Source organism: Myotis myotis, unplaced genomic scaffold (genome assembly GCF_014108235.1).
Source record: "Myotis myotis isolate mMyoMyo1 unplaced genomic scaffold, mMyoMyo1.p scaffold_m19_p_1, whole genome shotgun sequence".
Classification (NCBI taxonomy): Eukaryota; Metazoa; Chordata; class Mammalia; order Chiroptera; family Vespertilionidae; genus Myotis; species Myotis myotis.
The window spans coordinates 22099137-22122716 of NW_023416313.1; the positions used below are offsets into that span (position 1 = coordinate 22099137).

Sequence of the window (23580 nt, forward strand, 5' to 3'; positions counted from 1 at the left end):
TATCCTCTAAACTCAGTGAGTATTTTAAAACAGGTACCATTTATTAAGTTTTTCATTTGCTTGCCCTAGTTGTAATAACAGACCCAAGTTCAACATTCTATCAAGTTTCTTCCATACAATTTTATAAAGCAATAGTATCAAGCTACATTATAATTAAACTAGAGGCCAGGTGCATGAAATTCATGCTCTGGGGGGCGGGGGGGGGCGGATCCCCTCAGCCCAGCCTGCACCCTCTCGCAGTCTAGGAGCCCTCGGGGGGATGTCTGACTGATGGCTTAGCGCTGCCGCCAAGGCAGGAGAGACTCCTGCCACTGCCGCTGCGCTCGCCAGTTGTGAGCCTGGCTTCTGGCTGAGCCGCGCTCCCCCTATGGGAGCACACTGACCGTCTAGGGGCAGCTCCTGCGTTGAGCGTCTGCCCCCTGGTGGTCAGTGCACGTCATAGCGACTGGTCATTCCACCGTTTGATCGATCTGCACATTGGCCTTTTATTATATAGGATCATTCAAATTTTTAAATAAACTTTATACATTAAGCTCAACTGGAAATGTTTCAGTATTTCTTTAAAAAAAGTATTTTTTTTATTGATTTCAGAGAGGAAGGGAGAGGAAGAGAGAGATAGAAACATCAATGATGAGAGAGAATCATCGATCAATCCCATCCCCTGCACACCTCACACTGGGGATAGAGCCTCAACCTGGGCATGTGACCTGACTGGGAATCGAACCGTGACTTCTTGGTTCATAGGTTGATGCTCAACCACTGAGCCAGGCCAGCCGGGATCAGTGTTTCTTTAGTTGCATAATGCTACAGAATTATTTTCTTACTAAATATTTGGTGGTTTTTTACATACTGTTCATTAATTCAGAACTGGCATTTTCATTTCAAAAGCAAATAGATACTCAACCATGTGAAATAAATCCAGATTATGAATTAATTTTGTTTAATGTCACTCATGACTGAGAACAGTTTCAAACAATATTTGGAGAAGGATAACTGAGTGAGGCTATTTATTTTTAAACTGTGTTTTGACAGCACATGTAAGTGTCTCCAGGGAGGAAACAGAATTATAAGGAGAACACTAAGACCACTGCTCTGGAAATGTACATTAGTGCCATCAATGGCACCTGCAGATTTTCAACAGTGTTCAGAGTTCAGTTTTACAAAATCCCTAGAAAAATGTAAAAAAAAAAAATGACGTTTTATGCTAGTTTTTTACTGATTCTGTCGACAATAAATATTAAAGAATCTATCGCGTGGCACATTGTGGTTACTGAGGATACTGCAGTAAACAAAAGCCAATCTAGATGCTGTCCCCAGGGAACGTATATGAAATAAATTAGAGGCCTGATGCACGAAATTTGTGCAAGAGTAGGCCTTCCTTCCCCCGGCTGCTGGCACCGGCTTCCTTCTGGCACCCGGGACCTGGGCTTCCCTCCGGCCACCAGCAGGCACCTGGGACACGGGCTTCCCTCACAGCCCCAGCTTTGTCCGGTCTAATTAGCATACTGTGCTTTTATTATTATAGATAAGTCATCTAGTATAGAGCTGGGCAGAGAAAACTAAAGTAACTAAGGGAGTAACGGGGTGGTGGGGGAGGGGCAGTGGTAACTTCAAATTTGGTGCTCAGGCCTCAAAGCAAAGGAGGCAGACATTAGAGCAAGCACTTAAGGGGATAGGGTACAAGCCCTATTACTCCCCGGGTAAGAGCATTCCAGGCAGAAAGAACAAGTGCAAAGGTCCAGGAGGGGGCTCCTGCTTCTTATTTCTTCTAGTTTTATAGAGAAATAGAGAAAGGTTTCTCTATTTTGTGATCTATCAGGTTATAATTTTCTATTTGGGGCCCAGGGGAGGTGGAAGAAGATGGTATAAGATTTTAGCCAACCATCTCATCTGCTTTGTGCTTCTATGGCTCACAGGCCAAATCTGGCCCATTATCTGTGTTTATAAATAAAGTTTCATTGAAAAAGCCTCATTCATTGGCTCCCATAGTCTCAATGGCTGCTTTAACGCTACAACTTCTGAGTTGCTGATACCCCATACAGATCACATGGCTGTAAAGATCAAAATATGTATTATCTGACCATTTACAGAAAAAGTTTGCTAATACCTTCTCTTGGAATTCAGAATGTCATCTAAACCAGTGCGACCTGCACCAAAGCAACATGCGACCATGAGCTAAGCACAGCTCAGTAACCTCTGCATAAGGAATGGGCAGGTATCCATTGTTTAGCTAATGAGCACCCTTCCAATGGCCAGAGTCTAATTAGGAAAAGGAAAAATTCAGAGTCTACTTCTGGTCTAATACATGCTTCTTGGTCAGTGACACACTGTTTCTCTCCAGTCATGGCAATATAATCCTGGAGAAATTTTTTTTAAAATTTCCTGGTGATATAACAAACTCCTTTGTTTTCTTTCCTATATCCATTCCTCCTGGTATTCGGGGGAAAACAACTTAAGCCAGAAAACTCAATTATTTCTCCTAACATGGAGAGATAAAAATCTAGAAAACGTACAGCATCTAACCTTAGGCAGATTCAGAAGAGAAAGAAGGAAAAGCCAGAGTTCTGACAAAGAGAAGGGAGAAAATGTTCTACCTGTCCCAGGAGTGGCCAATAATGGTGACGCTTTCTCAGTGTGCCTGAAGCATAAACATGCCAACCCCGTGAAGAGCAAGGTGCCGCCAGAGATTACGCAGGAAACCACAGCTGCTGAGGGCTCTGTACCCAGAGTCTGCAAAACCTTCGGTGATATTTTGGAAGCCCACTCGGATCTCCCTCAACGCTTAATTTTACAGAAATGAAAGAGCTGAGAATATGCGGGCTCACTGTTTCATTCCACCAGTGTGTATGGTCTGAGTATTGACTCATATGTTTGCTATTTACCAATAATACTGATGACTGATGAAAAGTAGACACAGCTGACTACTTTATCATCCTAATGTAACCAGGAAGAAGAGAGACAAAGTAATTGGTACAAGAAGTACTTTGGTTTATTCAACATCTAATTTGCTAAAAGGATGCAATCATATGAAATGTTAACCATATAATTAAAAGCCATAAAAGTGTTGGGGGTCTTTTGGCTTTCTTAAGACATGCAACACCTGCTCCCACTAGGCAACTGATACTTCTTCTGGTAATTATTTGCTAATAAAATTTATTTCAGGTCAAACCAAGGCCTTCTGGAAATGATGAACACTTGCGGGGGGGGGGGGGGGGTGGCGGGGGGAGGGAATAGCAGAGAAAACCAGCACATTGTAGAGATCCATCACACTAATTACTTAAACAGGAGAGGTTTAATCCAAACATAACTTAATGATTCATGAGAACATTTCAAATAAATATTGCAAAAAGACATCCAAAATCAAGATGCTAGAAAATAATTCTAATTAAACATAATCCCTCCCCAAAGATTTCTCAGTACTCTAAAATGCTTAAGGGACAGAAGTTCCTTCGTAAACAGGAACGATAAGTCTTTTTTAAAAGTATAATATTCAGGGAACTCTGACCTTCTGTGCAACATACAAAATTCAAAACAATATATTAATAACAGTGAAGGCCGAAATCTAACAATGACGTGTTTTCCCTTAACTACAATAAGCCTTGTATTCCCAAACAGAACACTGTTATGAGATGAGCAAAAGCCAAACAGGGTGGCCTGAGTGATTCTAACTCAATCTGTGTTGTTGTTTTCTTTGCTACAAATTGGGACACAATAGTGAATTTTGGTGCAAAGTTAGAAACTCACTCTAAGGTTCTAGAGGTGAAATCGTAACTTCCAGTTTTAATCTGCTTTTCAGCACCCCTTAGCCCCTCATTCCATTTAGCATATTCCACAGGCTTCTCTTATGTCTCAACAACAGCATTTGTAGAAGCATGTTGAAAGTCCAGAAAAACAATCTGTATGCATGGTGAGGAGGGGTGAAGGAAGGGGGGTTAGTAACAACCTTGCAGGTTTAGAAATGGATAAACTTGAATCTTTGAAAATATGTTACTTATTAAAATAAGGGAACAAATACATACCCTTGAGGAGAGAGTTTGTCTAGCCAGCCCGATTTAACCTTCTTCACAGCCGATCCATAAAAGCAGGCATAAGGAGATATTGGACTTGAGGAAATGACTGATGAGTCAGCATTTCCACTTGTGGAGCTTAAGGGATAACTGTGCCTATTAACAGGGTCCAAGTTCAATACTTTTTGAGTCCTGGATTTAGATGCCTTTGAATTTTTTCTTTTTAAACTCTGAAAGCATTCTTCTACTGTTGAATATTCTGAATCTGCAGCTCCGCCCGTCGGAAAATTGTTTTTGTCCTCTCGAGGTATCCAAATATCTTCCACTTTGTCTTCACTTACATTCTCCTTCCTGTTATCATATATGCTAAAGGGGAAAAAATAGTGTAAACATTTCAAAGTGCTTATGCCATTTAAGCCATCGGTTATTTTTTACATTTATAAACAACCCACCGCAGAAATTTCAGACCAGGAAAATCTTAGCATTCAAGTAATCCACCTGATAATTTTTAAAATTCTTCCAAGAAAATTAAATACAAATCTCTCATTATCCTAAGACCCATTTGAACACTACTAGAAGTAATATATTTTTTCTTGCGTATCATTTAATCCTATCTGCTTATTTTGGGGGTTGGGTACAGGTGGTAAGGATGCGAGACTGGCTGTACTCTTTGCAATACAATTTAAACATCTTCACCAGCACCATTAAGCGGCCAGCCCAACCCTGGTCCCTGGGCAACATCATCAACGACTAACTTATGTTTTTGGAGATCTTTCTTCTAAACTCCTTGCCTCTTCTTTGACTCTCCACTCCCAGGACCTTATGTTCCATTACAATGTAATAGGACAGGGAGTCCTGACTGATGAGAGCTTTAGTATTATTTTGCAACACTAATGAGGAAGAACCAGACCACACTGCTCGCTAGAAAATGAGAAAGGGTCAGGGTTACACTAAGAGGAGCGGTGTAGCATATACTATTTACTGGAACACATTCATAATAGCTAAGCATCATATCGCTATACATTTCAGGAATGACAAAACAGAGTCACTGAGTAATTTATGTATAATAAAACCTATAACCCACAAAGGAGGTTTTTTTCTAATCAATAAAACATATGCTTAGGGGTCCAATTACATTCTTCTGGATACAGTGTTCTAAAAACCAGAACTTCCTTAAAGAATGATTTAGCCTGGCCCCTTCCACGTTATACATTATAATGGAGTCATATCAAGTGCTTGCTGAACTAGGATTTTAGCATCTTCCTTAAGTTTTTCTATTTTCCTTAAGTTTAGTTTCAACTGTTGAAGGGAAACCCACAACATTGTTAGCCTTCAGAAAGAGAAGGGTAAAATGGAAGATAAAACGAATGTTCAGTAATGAACCAGTAAACCAAGTCCTCATAAAGCTGAGAGAAAAACAAAATTTATGTTGGAGCCTTAGAAATTCTGATTAATTTCATGTGTGATCCAAATAAGTGGGTAATTTTCAAGCCACTTGTCAGTGCCGAACGTTCAATAAGAAAGTACTAAGTTACAGTTGTGAAAACTCAGAGTTTTTCGCACGGCTCCTCTCTCCTCCACATTAACTAACTTCTTCTAATCCTTAAAATGCAATCACAGTCACCACGTATTTGCCACACTGGGAAGGGGAGAGTGGTTTCAAATTAGAGGAAGACCAAAGTAATCTGTCACAGAACACACTTGGTCTACAGACTCTAAATTCAATTATTAAAATGAGTTCTGCTATTGACGCATTTAAAAAGAAAAGATTTGCTGTGCTAGCTGGTGTGGCTCAGTGGCTAGAGCACCAGGCCATGTACCAAAGGGTCAAAGGATCAGTTCCTGGTCAGGGGCACGTACCTGAGTTGCAGGTTTGATCCTTGGCCCCAGTCAGAGCACGAGCAGAAGGCAACCAATCGATGTTTCTCTCTCCTCCCTCCCTTCCACTCTTCAAAAATCAATGGAAAAAATATCAAAAAAGATTTGAACTTACCAATGTAAACTATTTTCTTAGAAACATAATATGAGCAAGAAGTCAACATTGTGTAACATTTTATTCCAAAGAATTAATCATCATTAGTCATGACTTCATACCTTGATTGGACAAAAAAAGAGTTTCTTTCAGTTGTTGCTTTCCCTTTGAGAGTTTCTTCATGGGCCCAAAATTCATTCCTTATAGACTTTTTCTATTAAAAAAATACATACAGTTTTTTTAGGGTTTCAATATGCTACAAAGTTCCACAATATCTGGGTTTAGTTTTATTATCCAAATGTCTAATTTCTTAGGTCAATTATCAGTAAAAACAATGTAATTAGGAAGACTCCATTAAACAGTAGCCTTTGGATGCTTTTTTCAATAACTAATTTCAATCATTAATAACTCATAATTTCAAGAAAAAAAAACATAATACGCTAACCAAGAATAAAATTTATTTACTTTTACTTTCCCAATATTTTTTGTCTTCTCATTTCTTTTTTATCATGACCAAGAAATAAAACAGCAAAGAGCATAGATACTGAAGAGAAAAGACTAAAACTGAATAATTAAGATATGTAACTAGTTAGAAGTCTGTATTTGGGTATAATGCAAAGCAAATGGGGAGGGAGAGAAGGGGTTGCTTGGTTTTGCTTTTTATGATTTTTTTTAACTTCTCTTGCACAAAACTTTGAAGACACACTAACCTTTATTTCTGAAATCAAACTGAAAATTTGTTTTTGTAATATATATTTAAAGATAAAATTTTATCATGATTTTATGGAATAGAATTTTACTGACTGAAAATTTCATTCTTCAACATTACACAGTCTTCAAACAGCATGCAGGAAAATGAAGCAGCAAGTATAAATAGAAGAGTAAATAATATGAAAAAAATTAAAATGAATGGAACAAACCTTGGAAGTTTCTAGTCTCTGGAAGAGAAAGGTCTCTCCATAAGGAAAGATGGAAGATGAATTCTCCTCATTTGAATCTTTTGGGGAAATTATAGGATGAGAATGAAAAGATGTAAATAATGGGAAACATTGTTTTTTTAAAAGGCATGTGTTTATTTTAAAGCAATATCACAACTTAAGTTTTATTCTCTGAGGGTCCAAAATTATGCTCATAATTCTTACCCCCAAATAAACTCTTCAGATGTAGCACTCGCTATATATACCCTCACTTGTACAATAGTAAAAATTTACTATTTCTTAAAGTGTGATGTGTCAGATATATATGTCCTTGCTAACCTCTAAGATCTACATTAATATAACCAAGCACATTTTCCACTGTATACAACGGAAATTGTCATGATGCCATTTTTTTTCTTTATTTTATTTTTCCCATTATCGTTTTCCCCCCAATACCTCTTCCACCTCCACCCATACCCCACACAGTCATGATGCCATTTTTAATTTAAACCTATATAATGAAAGGGTACTATGCAAATTGATCCTAACTGTGGAACACCCAGGAACGACTGGTCACTATGATGCGCACTGACCACTAGGGGGCCGACATTCAATGCAGAAGCTGCTCCATGGTGGTCAGTGAGCTCCCACAGGGGGAGTGCCACTCAGTCACAAGCCAGGCTGACGGCTGCAAGTGCAGCAGCGGTGGCAGGAGCCTCTCCTGCCTCCTCAGCAGCACTAAGGATGTCCAATTGTGGCTTAGGCCCGCTCCCCATAGGGGAGCCGTCAGTCGGACATCCCCCAAGGGCTCCCAGGCTGCCAGAGGGATGTCTGACTGCCAGCTTAGGCCTGATCCCCCTAGGAAGCAGGCCTAAGCCAGCAAGTGGATATCACCCGAGGGGTCCCAGACTGCGAGAGGGTACAGGCCAGGCTGAGGGACCCCCCCGTTCCCCCTGTGTGCATGAATTTTCATGCACCGGGCCTCTAGTTCCTAAATAAGAGAACAGTATAACAGCAAAAAATTAATCTTAATTCTATTATAACTTTCAATAAGTAACTATTAAAAATTCACTAGCAGAACAACTAGATGTTATATGACTCAAAATACCAGAATCCACTTAACACATTGCGTACCACATAGAAATCTCCAAGACATACGCCAGGGACCGCACGTTTTTGGGCAAACTGCACGTTATTTAAATCATCATAATTCACTTTAGGTGTTGTTTTTCAATAATTATAACATTTTTATTTACAAAAACAATTAAACAATTAAAGTTCCTAGTACTTTTTTAACATATGGTACTGTGTAAAACATTTTCCTCTATGAAGAGAGACCAAACAAAATTTACATAAGTATCTAGATTCGCTCCTTTTTCCATAGGCGTGAAAAACGAGAACACTCGTGAGCAGTCCTTAACAGATGGCGCGCACAACACAAGAAAACTCCTGAGTGGTACGAAATGTGTGAATATAATCCTTCTGATTCCATAGCTACTAATACATCTGTAAATAAATTATTTCAAAAGAATTGCCACCATCTTTGAATTACACCAATCTACAAGAAAGAATTCTCAACACTTTCATTTTCTGATAGGGCAAAACAATTTTTAAAGGCTCAGTAGCAAGTATTTGTTTGCCATCTTATTGTTGAGAAGAATGTTCCTGAATTTGTGGAAACAGAATTTTCAGAAAAAAAGAAAAGCCCCTGTCAATGATCAATTCACCAGAGCGATGTCAGCCCTTTCCTGTTACCATGGCAAAAATTACTTTCCATAATCTATGTTCTGTAGCTCAAACTGTCAGAAACCACTTAATTCAGTTAAATGCCTTCAACTGCGGCTAATGATAAATGAAGCCTGTACAAAAAAAAAAAAAAAAAAAAAAATCTTTTTACATCACCATGTGCAAATTTCCAGGTGTCTGTGTGTCTATTAGTGCCTTTCATTCACTCACTTTTAAAGGTGTCTGAAGTAGTATGAACCCTAGCAGACACTATTCCCATTAGTTCCTATTCCTCAGGTGGGTTACCTTCTCCATCATGATTTAAACACATTTAAAACCATCCAATGAGTGCTAATGATTTACAGAGACTTGAAATGCTAAGACTCACTGTGCTGTGTCACCGATTTTCCAGTTGAGGTAGCACCATTTCTTCTCTCACGGAAATAGCTTAAAGGAAAGGGAAAAATAGGTTAAAATAGAAGTGTAAAGGATTAATTATAGAGACATACATTCTTTTAGGTAGCAAAACATATATTCAAAAGTAAATTTGATTTTAAATAAACAGAATGGGCAAATTCCACAAATATGTTTTTCTGAACAGTGTAAATGAAGAGATTTCAAAGAATTTTACAAGTGTTTCTCATATCCATAACTCGCAAAAGCAAACATATTTGCCCAATGCTAGTATGAACATAAAGCAATTTCAAAACCCCATCCATATCCATCTGAGAAACAAATTTTCTAACTAGATTTCAGCATATATGTAGTGTTTTTGTCATTAGTTTTATCATACTGAATAAAAAGCCTGCCTGGCTCTATGAGCACAATATCAAAATACACAAGACTTTTTTTTCTCAAAGATCTGGTAGTCCTGGGGGAGAGACTTTACAAGCAATTAGTTAGTATACAACCTAACAGCAAGCCAGAGGAAAACACTGTCGAAGCAGAGGATAATGAATACCTACCACAATATGAAAGACTTCTATCTAGTTTTCCCTCTAAATGTAAAGATCTGGACACCTGTCCTCATATACTTATCTGTCCAAGTAACTAAAAGCAAGTAAATAAATAAAAGAAAAGAACAGGAATCAGTAAAATAAAATATGAACAAAATTTAAGTGACTGCAACCAAAATCTAGTTCTTTGAAATGATCAATAAAATTGATCAACCTCAGAGAAGGTAAATAAAAGAGAGACAGAAGACATAAATTACCAATATCTGGAATGAAAGAGGGAACATCACTACAAATCCTATGAGCATGAAAGCTATAACTACAGATTACTAAGAAAATTTTATGGCAACAAATAACTGATAAAATTGAAAAATTCCTTGAGATACAAATTAGCAAATATGACACAAGAATACATAGAAAATCTTGATATCCCTATATCTATTAGAGAAATTGAGTTAGTAATTAATCACCTACCCACAAAAACTCCATGTCCAGATATTTCACTGATGAATTCCACCAAACATTTAAGGAAAAATGTGCCATCAATTCTACACGAAATGTTTCAAAAAATATAGAAGGAGGGATAGTTCCCAACTCATTCTTAAGTCCAGTATTACTGATACCAAAATGAGTAAAAAACAAAACTACATATAAATGTTAAATAGACCCCATGAACATGAATGCAAAAATAATTAAGAAAAAGCAAATAAAATCCAATCCTATCTAATAATAGAGAAACATGGTAATTAATCATACCTCTGACATGCTTGCCATTGGCTAATCAGGGCAATATGCAAATTAACTGCCAACCAAGATGGTGGCCGGCAGCCAGGCAGCTGAAGTGAACAGGAGGCTTGCTTGCTCCAGTGATGGAGGAAGCCAAGGTTCCCCGCCTGCCGCTGCCGGCCTCTGAGCTGCACTCTAAGAAACAATGTTACAATTATAGAAGCTAAACAAACCCCAGAAACCTGCTTTCAGCCAGCCGGGCCTCAGAGCTGGAGCTGCAACAGTGTTTCAATTATAGAAGCCAAACAAACCCAAATACCTGCTTTCAGCAGCCGAGGTCTCAGAGCTGGAGCCGAGCCTCAAAGCTAAAGCCAGCTCTCAGTTTCAGTGACAGCCATAGAAGGTAAATAAATCCCAAAATAAAAAAAAAGAAAAGAAAAAAAGGAGAGGTTGGGAGCTTCAGTCACCCACCAGCCTGAAAACGGCTCTCAGTCCCTCACCCAGACTGGCCAGGCACCCCAGTGGGGACCCCCACCCTGAAGGGGGTGTGACCAGCTGCAAACAGCCATCATCCCCTCATCCAGGCTGGCCAGGCGCCCTAGCGGGACTCCCACCCTGATCTGGGACACCCTTCAGGGCAAACCAGCCGGCCCCTACCCATGCACCAGGCCTCTATCCTATATAGTAAAAGGGTAATATGCAAACTAGCCCTAACAGCAGAAAGACTAGGAATGACTGGTCACTATGACACACACTGACCACCAGGGGGCAGATGCTCAATGCAGGAGCTGCCCTCTGGTGGTCAGGGTGCTCTCACATGGGAGGAGCTCTGATGAGCCATAAGCCAGGCTAATGGCTGCCAGTACAGCGGTGGTGGTGGGAGCCTCTCCTGCCTCCTCAGCAGCGCTAAGGATGTCCGACTGCAGTTTAAGCCTGCTCCCCGATGGCAAGTGGACATCCCCTGAGGGCTGCCGGGCTGCCAGAGGGATGTCTGATTGCCATCTTAGGCATAATCCCCCAGGGAGCGGGCCTAAGCCAGCAGGTGGTCCTCCCCTGAGCGGTCCCAGACTGCGAGAGGGCACAGGCCGGGCTGAGAGACCCCCTCCCCCCCCACCCCGAGTGCACAAATTTTTGTGCACTGGGCCTCTAGTGAGATATATAAAAAGAATAGCCCCAACTGGGTGGCTTAGTTGGTTAAACTGCCATCCCTTCTACCAAATAAGGTTGCAGTTCGATTTTCTCTCTCTTTCTTTCTCTCTCTCTCTCTCTCTCTCTCTCTCTTTCTCTCTCTCTCTCAAATCAATAAATATATCATATGTTTGGGTGAGGATTAAATAAAAATAATATAAGCACATGGTAGGAAAGCACAAAAGAATAATATAAGCATATGACAGGAAATAAAATATGTTTAACATGGAAAAATCTATGTAAGTCACCAAATTTAGAAAATATGGGAGATAAATCGCATGCTCATGACCATATATCCAGAAAAAAACACTTGACAAAATTCAACACCCACTCATGAAAAAACTCTCAGCAAACTAGGAATAGAAGGAAACTTCTGCAACCTAATAAAGGGCATTTATGAAAAACCTACATCATAATTAATGGTTAAAGTCTGAATGGCTTCACCTAAGATTGGGAGTAAGGCAAGAAGGTCTGCTCTCCCATCAATATTCACCTTATTTCAGAGGTCCAGACCAGTACAATAAGACAAGAGGAAGAAATGAACGGTATGCAGATTGGAAGGTATCTTACAGTTAAAAGGTATCCAGGTAAGCCAAAAATCCTAAAGAATATACTAAAAAGCTTCTCAAAAAAGTAAGTCTAGCAAGGCACAAGGATAAAAGGTAAATACATTCAGAGTTCAATAATATTTCTAAATATTAGCAATGAATAACTGAAAAATATAGTTTGAAAAGACAACTTTCATTGTGAAATGCTAAGGGATAAATTTGTTAAAATAAGAGCAAGATCTGCACATTGAAAACTATAAACATTGCAGGGAAAAATTAAAGAAAATTTAATTAAATGGAAGAATATATGGAAAACTGAATATTACAACGACGCCAATACTTTCTATGTTAATCTATAGAGTCAATGCAAAAAAGTTACGGAAGTGAGTGAATGTGTGCGTGTGTGTGTGTGTGTGTGTGTGTGTGTGTGTGTGTATGCGCGCGCCCACATATGTATGTAATTTGACAAGTCAATTCTAAAATTTGTATGAAAAGGCAACATAACAAGAATAACTAAGAAACTTTTAAAGAACAGGCGAGAAGACTTGCTCCACCAGGTATCAGGATTTGTTAAAAAGTTGTAGTAGTTATACACTATGTTACTGATAAAAGGAGAAATATGTACTAGATATAAAGACAGATATAAAGTAGAATAGAGTCCATGAACAGACCCAATTTTCATTTAAGACAAATATGTCAATCTTGAGCAATGAGGAAAGCATGGTCTTCTTAATAAGTAGATCACTCAGATATCCACACAGTATAAACGACACTTCATGCCTACCTCAGACTATATATGGAAACCAATTCAAGGCAGATTATAAATCCCAGAGTGACAGGCCAGACAAAGCTAGAGGATAAAATAGAATATCTTCATGTGACTTAAGACACAAAAAGTTCAACCCTAAGGGAAAACATTGGTAATTTGAATAAATTAAAATTACAAACTTTTATTCATAAGTCACCATCAAGGAATAAAAAAGCAACAGGTAGAAGGGGAGAAGATATATTCAACAAAAGGCTCATACCCAGAGTCCATAAATAACTTTCAAAAATCATTATGAAAGGCAGAAAATGTAATTCAAAACAGAAAAAAAAATGGGTAAAATACTTGAAAAGGCACCACACAAAAGAAGATATAAGCATGGTCAATAACCAATAAAAACATTTAAAGGTGCTCGATTTTGTTAGTCATCAGAAAGTACAAATTAAAATCACAATAAAATATCACTATACACCCACCTATATACACAATCCAATGTGGTAGAGGGTCTGAAACAAAAGGAATGCACAATCACTTTATAGGAACAGTTTTGCATTGCCTACCAAAGTGGAAGACAATCATATCCAATAACACCTCAGAGCAATTTTACTCCTATGTATATACTCTGCAGACGTGCACCTATAGATATGCTTCAAAATAAATAAGTAAAAAAACCCCACCCAATGTATGTCCTCATGTAAATGAATAAACAAGTTATGGGACATCCACACAAATTCAACAACAAAAGTAACAAACTGACATGCAGCAATATGGATGCGTCTCAAAAACACCATGCTGATTAAAAGACACCAGATACAAAATATTACTTGCTATATGATTCCATGTATATGAATTCTAGAACAGGTACAACTGACATAAGGAGATCAATAGTTGCAGGATACAGGGAATAATTTACTGCAAGTGGACAAAAGAGATTTTTTAGGGGGGAGTGGATGAGTGACTGAATGTTCTAAATCTTGATGTGGTAGTGGTCACACAGGTATATGTATTTACGAAAACTCATCAACCAGTATACTTAAAATGAGTCTGTTTTATATGGAAATTAGATATAAATCTGACTTACATTTGTCTAGAAATAATTTATATATGCACGAAAACATATACTATCTATGCAAAATACCAGACCAGGTTGAGAATATCAAGTATCTGTCAATGGAATGATTATCATGGTATAGACCAGTGATGGCGAACCTATGACACGTGTATCAGAGGTGAAACGCGAACTCATTTTTTTTGGTTGATTTTTCTTTGTTAAATGGCGTTTAAATATATAAAATAAATATCAAAAATATAAATCTTTGTTTTACTATGGTTGCAAAGATCAAAAAATTTCTGTATGTGACACGGCACCAGAGTTAAGTTAGGGTTTTTCAAAATGCTGACACGCCGAGCTCAAAAGGTTCGCCATCACTGATATAGACAACGAAATATTATACAGTAGTAAAAGTAGCTACAACCACAAGCACCAACACAGATGAGTCTCAAAGTTAAGTAAAATCAACCAGACTAAAAGAAAACTCACTGTATTATTGTATTCTTAAAAAATTATAGAACAAAACTACAGTGGGGCCTTGACTTAAGAGTTTAATTCATTCCGTGACGGAGCTCATAACTCAAATTACTCGTATGTCAAATCATAAAGTGAACGAGTGAGACACGTGATGCTGGGCTGATGTTGTGGTGTTCACTGTGACGTTCGCTGCGCCAACTAGCAGTGGGGTATCTGAAGCTGGCTCGTATCCCGAATTTTAGCTCGCAACTCAAAGCAAAAAATCGGCCAAGAGACGGCTAGTGTCTCGAAAAACTCGTTAGTCGAGACACTCGTAAGTCAAGGCCCCACTGTATATTGTTTGAGGCATACTTAAGAGGTAAACTTTTTTTTTCAATAAAGAAAGTAATTGTTATTTAAAGTCAAGATAAAAGTTGGCCCTCGCTGGTTTGGCTCAGTGGATAGAGTGTCAGCCTGTGGACTAAAAGGTCCCAGGTTCGATTCCGGCCAAGAGCATTGCCTGTGATGCAGGATTGATCCCCCCAGCAGGGGGCGTGCAGAGGCAGACAATCAATAATTCTCTCTCATCATTGATGTTTCTATCTCTCTCCCTTCCTTTCTGAAATCAATAATTTATATATATATATATATATATTTTAAAGATAAAAGTTGTCTTTGGCAGGGGAGGAGCATACAAGTTTAACAAAAGATTACAAAATACTTCACCCTTTATTTGTTCATTATCTCCAGAGTCTTCATACTGTTATTCTATATAAAAGGGTAATATGCAAATTGACCCTAATGGCGGATCGACCAGAACAACCACTCAACCAGCTACTATGAGGCACACTGACCACTTCTCAGTCCTATTCCCTGGCTGGAGACTGCCATGGCTCCCATCACCCGATGGCGAATGGGGAACCAGGGGTGGATGGCGGCGGGGGGACGGGGCGGGGCCGGCTTCCGGCAGCCAGGGAACATGGCCCTGATCGCAGGCCAGGCCTAGGGACCATACCTGCACATGAATTTCATGCACTGGGCCTCTTGTACAGCTATAATTGTTTCCTCAAATTTGTATGTTTCTGACACATGCACATATTAATGATTTGAACCCTTTAGTAGAGCAGCACTCAAATTTTCTACATATTTGTTAAGTTTCTCTGATAATAAATATTGCTAATTCTTATGACCACTTACTACTATATGCCAGAAATAGGTATCAGAATTTTACATACATATGTAAAATTTTACATAGATATATTTGTACATATATATAGTCACAAATACCCAAAGAAGTAAAAACTATTATCTACATTTTAAATAAGAAAACTGGCATATAAAGCAGTTAAGTAACTTTCGCATGATCACACAGCTGATAAGCAACCAGCAGGATTCAAACCCAGGCAGCTCAGCTCCATAACCTCTATTCTAAACTACCGTGCTTGATAAGTGCCACCTTACCGAAAAAATATACAAATTAAAGAAAAAGATTTTGAACTATTTTAAGTACATCCATTAGTGGTATTTTAAAGCATATTTTGTTGGTTTAACTATTAGTCATAAAACGTAAAAATAGTTGTGATCATTTTTTATTTTGATATTTAATATCCACCTGCAAGTGATCTCCAACTGTGCCAATCAAGATCATGTATCTGCTGCAGCTGAAAGATTCACTCATTATAGGAAACAAGTTGTTTTTAGAACCAGTGATTAGCAATTTATATTATTGTGAATAAATTATCACAAGCTATTCTATATTCAAATACCTATTATGCCCAAAGCATTATGTTAGGGGTTTATTTATCTGCATCTCCTATTTTATTCTCACAACAGCCCTGTAAGGTAGGACCTGGTGTCCTAATCCTACCAATACTGAAAAAGGCAGCTCTCCTGGCCTAGTCTCACCGCTAGCATGAGGCAAAGCCAGAAGTCAAGGTCAAGTCTGTGGTGAGAACAAAACTCATGTTCTTTATTCCTTTCTGCCTTATTATTTTCCCACCAGTTAGCCTGAAAACTGCAAATAGCTTTTAAATTTTAAATATAAAGCATGGTTAATCTACAAAATTTAAAAACACATACAGAAAAGCAGGAGTCATCATCCTTCCTATTATTATGCTTTTGTCATCTTGGTCAAGTTACCTAACAGCTCGGAGCCTGGCTTCCTCATTTAATTAAGGAGAATAAAAACAGGACTTGCTGCCTAGGAATGTTAAGAGAATTGATGAGCTAATGCATTTAAAGGGCATAAGTTGTGTCCTATACAATGCAAACACGCAGCAGTTATTATTATTATTATTATTATTATTATTATTATTATTTTTATTAGAGAAAATAATGGTTGGTCCTCTTGGTAAACTTTTAAAGCCATTAAGAGTATAAACTCTTTTCATTTGTAATAGTGAAAAAGTGTCAACAACCTAGTAGGAAAATAGTTGTGTGTTTTTTTTCTTATAATAAAATACTACACAGGAGTTATTGCACAAAATAATGTGCATCAATGCAGACAAATCTTAAAAGTAATACTAAATGAAATACCAATATAGAATAACTGCAAAAGAATAACTGATCATCAAGGAGAATCACCATCATACCTACAGATGCTATTTTTTCACATATTTTTAATCACTAAAATTGCCAAGAAAAGCAGTGGAATACAGGTTAATTAATGTCAAAAATCTCCCTTTATATTTACACTTACCTATTACTTAAGTGATGCAGACACACCAAAAAATAATTTACAGGCCATAAAGGGTCCATCATTTCACAGAATGTTTGTCTAAAAAGAAATTTCAGTTCTTACAATTCCTAACAGACTAACTATAAAAGACTGAGTATAGGTCATTACAGAACTGAATTAAAAAGGAGTTCCTAGTTTTATCTTTGGACCAATGGACAAAGACCTACCAAGACCAATCAGAACTACTCCATAATAACCAATCAAAATGCATAGTGACAACCAAAAGGATTTTGAGATTTGGACAAATTAGAAGTTTAATTTGACTATCTCATTTACTTAAAATGGACCTAATTGGATGAAAACTTTGGATGTAAAAGAACGCCTCCCCTTTCTCTGGGTGGAATACAATTGAAGTTACTACCTAAATCAGTGTCCCCAGAGCTGCAACTTCTTTTGCTCAAATTAATGCTTTTTATTCTTTATTATAAAGTTATTTTTAGTTTACAAAAATATTTTTTTTCAAACAAAGTGGGCCTTTTTTTGTTATGAAAAATAAGGAAGTATAAGCATCATGTTTTCTTGTAAAAATTAAGCAGAAAGATATCTTTATCCTCTAACAATAAATCAAACTATTAATTCTCTAAATTTTGATTTATTTAGATGTTCAAGTCAAAATTTCACAGTCTATTTTTTCATAGAATTTATAAAAAGTCATTGTAAAGCCCAGCCTGTGTGGCTCAGTGGTTGAGAGTCGACCTATGAACCAGGGGGTCACAGTTAGATTCTTGGTCGGGCACACACCTGGATTGCTGCCTTGCATACTATCCTTCTCCCCAAATACCTCTCTCTGCTTCCTTCCTCCCCTGTCCCCCGCCAAAAAATTCAGAGGCAAAACACCTAAAAGGGAGGGGCTCTTTGACTTGTGTCAAGAAAAAAATAATTGCATGAAAGACGTATGAAATCATTTAACTGGGGAGGATAAGAAATTGACCTGTTCCTTCTTGCCTAGAGCACTATGGAGGATCTTCCCATAAGGATCACAGGACACACCTATGGCTCCAGAGGAAATGACAGCTGGTTGGACTGGCTTTCTGCTTGGAGGTTTCCACAGCACTAGGAAGAGCTCCAAGTGAAGGCAGTAAGGAAGAAACTGGCTCTTCCAGCCTCGTGCTAACCCCTCCCTCAAGAGGTAGACATTTACAAGAGATCTTGGGATTCCTTGCTCAGCACAGCACCACCCAGCCCAACTGTCCAGAGGAAAGGAACAGGAACTCATGTAAAATGCTCAAGGCAGGGGGAAAGCCATCCCTGTGACTGGAGATTCAAGTGTGTAGATAAAGGGGTGGGGCACAAAGGGCTTCACCTCAGAAAAGCACTTCTAGCATCATATTCCTTATAACAGTTATATGAAAAGTTTAATTAGTAAAGAAATTAGGTGAAAGCATTGGCCACAAAAAATGTTCTTATTTGATACATCAAGGAATGTACTAAATATCATTTATATGTTATTTGATTGGAGAGAATCTCAGTTTACAGAATCCACATTTTTATTTTAAATGTCAAATTGTAATATATTTTTTTTTAATGTGCAATTACTATTTGCAACTCTGGTGAGGACCACAAGTAAAAATAAACAGTAAAGTCTGAAAATAACTTAATTACTTTCTCTTTTATGATTTAAGCATCACGAATGAGTAACTCCCTTACTGCCGTAATCAAAGAAGAAAAGAAAGGTTACAACAGGTAATCTGGCTGTGATGCAGCTACCAAGTTATTTTCTACCAATTTTAATGCTATTTCAATTCTCATTTTCAAGAACTCGTGGTCATAATGGGAATAACAAGCCTTTCAAGTTATGAAAACTAGCACATCTTATTTAAAACTTAAGCCAAATGTTTCTTATCTGAAGATACCCTGATGGCTCCCAAAAGGATTTTGTTCTGGCAAAGATGCAATTTTAATGTGCAGACTCACAGCAGCCCTTCTCAGGTTACTTTGTTTAAAATTAGCAAAATATTTTTAAAGCTAACGGGTCATACCAAAATTAGTCTTCTTCTATGTTCCTGAGATATATCCCAATTCTTATACAGGCATACCTCATTTTATCGCACTTAGCTTTTTCTGCTCCACAGATGTTGCCTTTCTTTTACTTTTTCTTTTTACAAATTGAAGGCAAGACCCTTCAGCAACAAAAAGAATTTGACTCACTCTATTGGGGTGGTCTGGAAATGAACCTGTAATATCCGTAAGGTATACCTCTATATACAAGTCAGATTTACTGGAATGAAATCCAGTTCACTATCCTTGGGATCCTAGGAAAATTAACCTCAGAAGACTCAGTTACCTTGTAAAAAAAAAATGGATGAATATTACCTACTTCACAGGGCCATTGTGAGAATTACCCATGGAAAATTACAAGCCAATGTAGCTCCTAATAAATGACACTATTGTTATTGATTTCCTAATAAATACCACACACTGCTATTGGCACTAGGGATACCAAGGTAGACAAACAAATGAGGGCCTCTGTCCTCAAAGAGTGGCAGCTCTAATGGGAGTTATTGAAATTAACAGTCTTATGAATTGCCATGTTTTCTCTTGCAAATATTAAATCTCCATGTTTTCTCTTGAAAATACAACCACCATTTCAGGCTGTCATTACCAAAGGTCCCAGAGAGCAAGGGCACAGAGTAGATGGGGGTGGGGGGCACGTGGGAGGGGGAATCTTGCAGAAATGCCAGCCTCCAACCAGTGCAAGAAATCGGTAACAGCTTTCAGTATCACATCAGTAACAGCCAAACTTGAACAACCTCATGGCTCCCAGCAGAGAGACAAGTGTTAGCTTTAAGTGAAAAAAATATTCCACCGCAACACTAGAGGAAAACCACGACTATTTTAGGTGTTAGCTTTGAGAAACAGATAAAAGCTCTCTCTGCTGTAAGTCAGCTCATCTCAGACTCCGCAATTACCTCATGCTACCCATGACCAGATGCTCTGGTCAGGCCCCTCTTTTGAGTTCCCATCTCTAGTGTGGACCTGGTTTCATACTGTACTGTTACCATCATTTTTACATCTGTCTCCCACACCACACTTCAAACTCCATTATTCCTCTATATTGTTAAAAAAAGAAAAGAAACAACAGACTCAAAATGGAGTCACCCGTGCTAAGCTCCACAAAACCTAACCCAACAGCACTTTCAGTCTCTCCCTGGAATGAAACCTTCAGCTGGATAATATAGAATTATCTGTGCAACGCTAGTAAGGCAATCTGTAAGGCAGCCCTGACTTCACTCCCCAAGGAACGTGACCTTGCCTGAAACAATCCATTCTTTGCTAGAATATCGTCCTCGCCCTGCCTCCATCTGCCTAGAGAAGTCTTCCATTGTGTACAGCTCCTCAGAGCTCCTTTCTATTTGCTAGATGGGATGCTGCCCGATTCATTAATCACTGAGCAAAGCCAATTAGATCTTCAAATTTACTTGGCTGGATTTTGTTTTTAAATACCACCTCCTTCACACCTAGCACAGTGACCAAGAGTACCAAGTAGGTATTCATTAGATGTCTGTTGAATTATTAATTCATGCCAAGCATTGTACCAGGAAGCAGAAGTACAAACATTAGAAACATGGCTCCTGCCAAAGAACAAATAATTCAGTGGGGAGACAGAGTCAGCAATTCAAATATGAAAATAGCACTCATGCCCTGACTGGTTTGGCTCAGTGGCTAGAGCGTCAGCCTGCGGACTCAAGGGTCCTGGGTTCAATTCCAGTCAAGGGCATGTACCTTGGATGCAGGCACATCCCCAGTGGGGGGTATGCAGGAGGCAGCTGATTGATGTTTCTCTCTCATCGATGTTTCTCTCTATCCCTCTCCCTTCCTCTCTGTAAAAAATCAATAAAATATATTTTAAAAGAAAAAAAAGAAAAGAGCACACATGGAAGAATGCAAAACCAGGTGCAGAGGAAAGGTCTGGGAAGGACTAGCCAGATAAAATAAAGAGATGGAGTGGGCGAAAGCTAAAGAGTTCCAGGCAACTAGTTATGAGTTGGAAACAGACTCTGGGGAATAGTGTTCAAGAGAGATGGCATAATGAAAAAAGTTGTAAAAGAGAAGAAAAGGTTAGTTAAATAGGCAAATTAACAGAAGTCAAATTTAGGAAAAATTAAACACTGAAAATATAATTGTTTAAAATAATTAAATTCTTCCAACTTGAATACACTTACAACTTATCATGGAAGTTCTTACCTCCCTGAAATTCCTTTTGTTGACCCTGGAATCTCTGGTACGGGCCGATGTCTTAGCAGAAAAGATCGAGATGGCCTTGAAACCAACTTGCTACGGCTTCTCATAGGTGTTAGGAATGGTGATGATGGAACATACAAATCATTTATAACCATTTGTCCTTGAAAGTTAAAGAGAGGGGATGGTGGTGATCCTTCTAATAAACCATTCGTTCCATGTCCAGAATTGGCTTCTGATACTGAACAGCCAAGGGAAGGAAGGCGGTCAGGGTCTACATTCGGAAGCTTGCTCACATCTTCTGAGTTCAAATCGATGTTTTCTGTTTGTTGTTCTTTAGTTGTACAATCCACAGTCTCCTTTGCAATCAAAGATTCTATTGGAATATTTTCACTACCCAACAAAGAATCTTGAAAAGAACCTAATTTCAGATGGTGTCCTTCTTCATGAATGGGAAAGCTGTGCTTAGGAAGAGAGAGCTCATCTTCTGATTTAAGACACTGGCTATTTTCCACACCAATGTCACTTTGATCGAGATTTTTTGTAACAGTCTCCAACTGCGCTGGGCTGGGTGTCTGAACGCCAGATGAATCTGACAGTTCTGTGCAGGTATCCTGGCCAGAAGATGGAGCAGGGTGACCCTTTGAAGTCTCATCATTCTTTATTTTATGAATATTTGCATATATTGGGATATCTTGCATTTTTGACAAGATTATCTGTAACTGTTTAATGATCCTCCTCCGGTGTCCTGTAGGTGATATTCCAATTTTGTGTAGCACGCTGTCATCTATGGCTGCACAGTCCTTCACGGTATTAAAACCAAACTCACGGAAATGTGAGACATACTGCTCCAAATTAATGCTCATTAGGAAATCTTTGATGTCGACATTTACTTCACTGACTGAGGACATAATGGTGGCTTCATCACTAAGCTGCTGTATAAAAAGCAGTACAATGAGACACACACACACAGGAGGGTGCGCTTCTGTATTGGCTCTTCCTCCCTCACCGGCAACAGAAAAATGTCTCAAAATGGTATTTTCTCCATAGTGAGTGCTTTATGTGCTCCAGCCTAGAAAAACAAATAAATTTATTAGGAAATTTTAGTAATTAGAGCCTAGTTTTTCATGATAAACTATTACATTATTTTTAGAATTACTTTTACCCACTGAGAGTTTGGAATCTTTGTGCATTACTGTGATGCCCTGGAAAGTCGACTCCCAGGTAGAGCATGAAGGGACAGGACAGAAATGCTGTGCTGGCATCAAATAATGATTTTCAACAAGGCAAAATGACTCTCACAGGACTATAAAATGAACTTGTGTCAAAAATGTTATTCAACTTGTTTATAAAGGAACCAATAAGATGGTAAAGTTAGTTCCAAGATCATTTGTGGAACAGGCTCACAGTTCCATCAGCAAAAGCGCTCTCTTCTCTCTCTCTCTCTCTTTTAGTGTTAGAGTAAGACTGGCAGGTTACTTAAAAAAACAAACTGGTTAATGTCCTCCAGGGTAATAAAATCACAGGCTTTAGAGCTGTCTATCTACTGGAGAAAACTCTGTAAGTGAATAGATAGCTCGCCAGTTCTGGGCTTTAACCCAATAATTAATAGAAAGTGGAACACAAGAATTAGAATTCATATCCTGAGGGTGGGCTGATTAAACAGTTCCCCCAACAAGGCATTGAAAGAACATGCTGTATATTTCTTTGATTACCAAGTTTTAGATAATTTCTCTTAACAACAACCAGGTATGAACAACTTCCTCCTTTACTACACTTTCTTCAAAGACTTTCTTAACAAGCACAGTTAGAACGTATTTCTCAATAATTTTCATTTCGAAAAAGCATCAGCATTATATGTACAACACTGACATGTGAGATAAGACTAGTTGAATGATTAATTACTTCTTAAATCAGTATATAACAGGAAGTAAGTTGATATGAAAGTAAAAGGAAAACGTTTAAAGGTCACATTTTCCTTTATACATAGCAGATTCGCATGGCTTCATTTTTCTCCCAAATGACATCAATAAACTTTTCAAAAAGTCTAGTGGCCTAGGTTCTGTTTTTATAGCTATGTTCACTTTGTGAAAAAGCATATGTGCAAATTTCTGAATATTATTACGCTTTAATAAAAAGAAAAAAGTACCGAATATGCATAACACCCATATAACGAAGGAGTAAAATGAGACACACCCAAACAAGGGAAATTTATCTGAACAAGTGTTAATGCAATGTTTCTGGAGCTCATACCTCAAAATAGCTCTCCAAAAGGCACCTCTCAGACACTGCATGTCTTACATGCCAACAACCCAGAAACTATTGCCCCAACTATTTAAAATATCAGCAAATATT

The 23580-nt window shown here is 38.3% G+C and overlaps 1 protein-coding gene across 15 annotated transcripts in view; it reads right to left on the reverse strand.

The window, feature by feature from the left end:
- Positions 1–23580, reverse strand: part of ARAP2 (ArfGAP with RhoGAP domain, ankyrin repeat and PH domain 2) — a 205291-nt gene that overhangs the window by 166225 nt on the left and 15486 nt on the right. For 14 of the 15 annotated variants that reach the window (XR_004971294.1, XR_004971293.1, XR_004971298.1 and 11 more), the window contains 6 exons: positions 21232–22297; positions 13279–13308; positions 9010–9068; positions 6900–6976; positions 6102–6193; positions 4020–4373 (listed from right to left, as the gene is read on the reverse strand). Coding sequence is in view for 11 of the 15 variants with exons in the window: in XM_036330985.1 (XP_036186878.1) it covers positions 4020–4373; positions 6102–6193; positions 6900–6976; positions 9010–9068; positions 13279–13308; positions 21232–22136 (1517 nt within the window). In the remaining 4 variants the exon portion in view is untranslated. The remainder of the gene's footprint in view (positions 1–4019; positions 4374–6101; positions 6194–6899; positions 6977–9009; positions 9069–13278; positions 13309–21231; positions 22298–23580) is intronic. The other variant, XM_036330956.1, reaches the window with a different exon arrangement.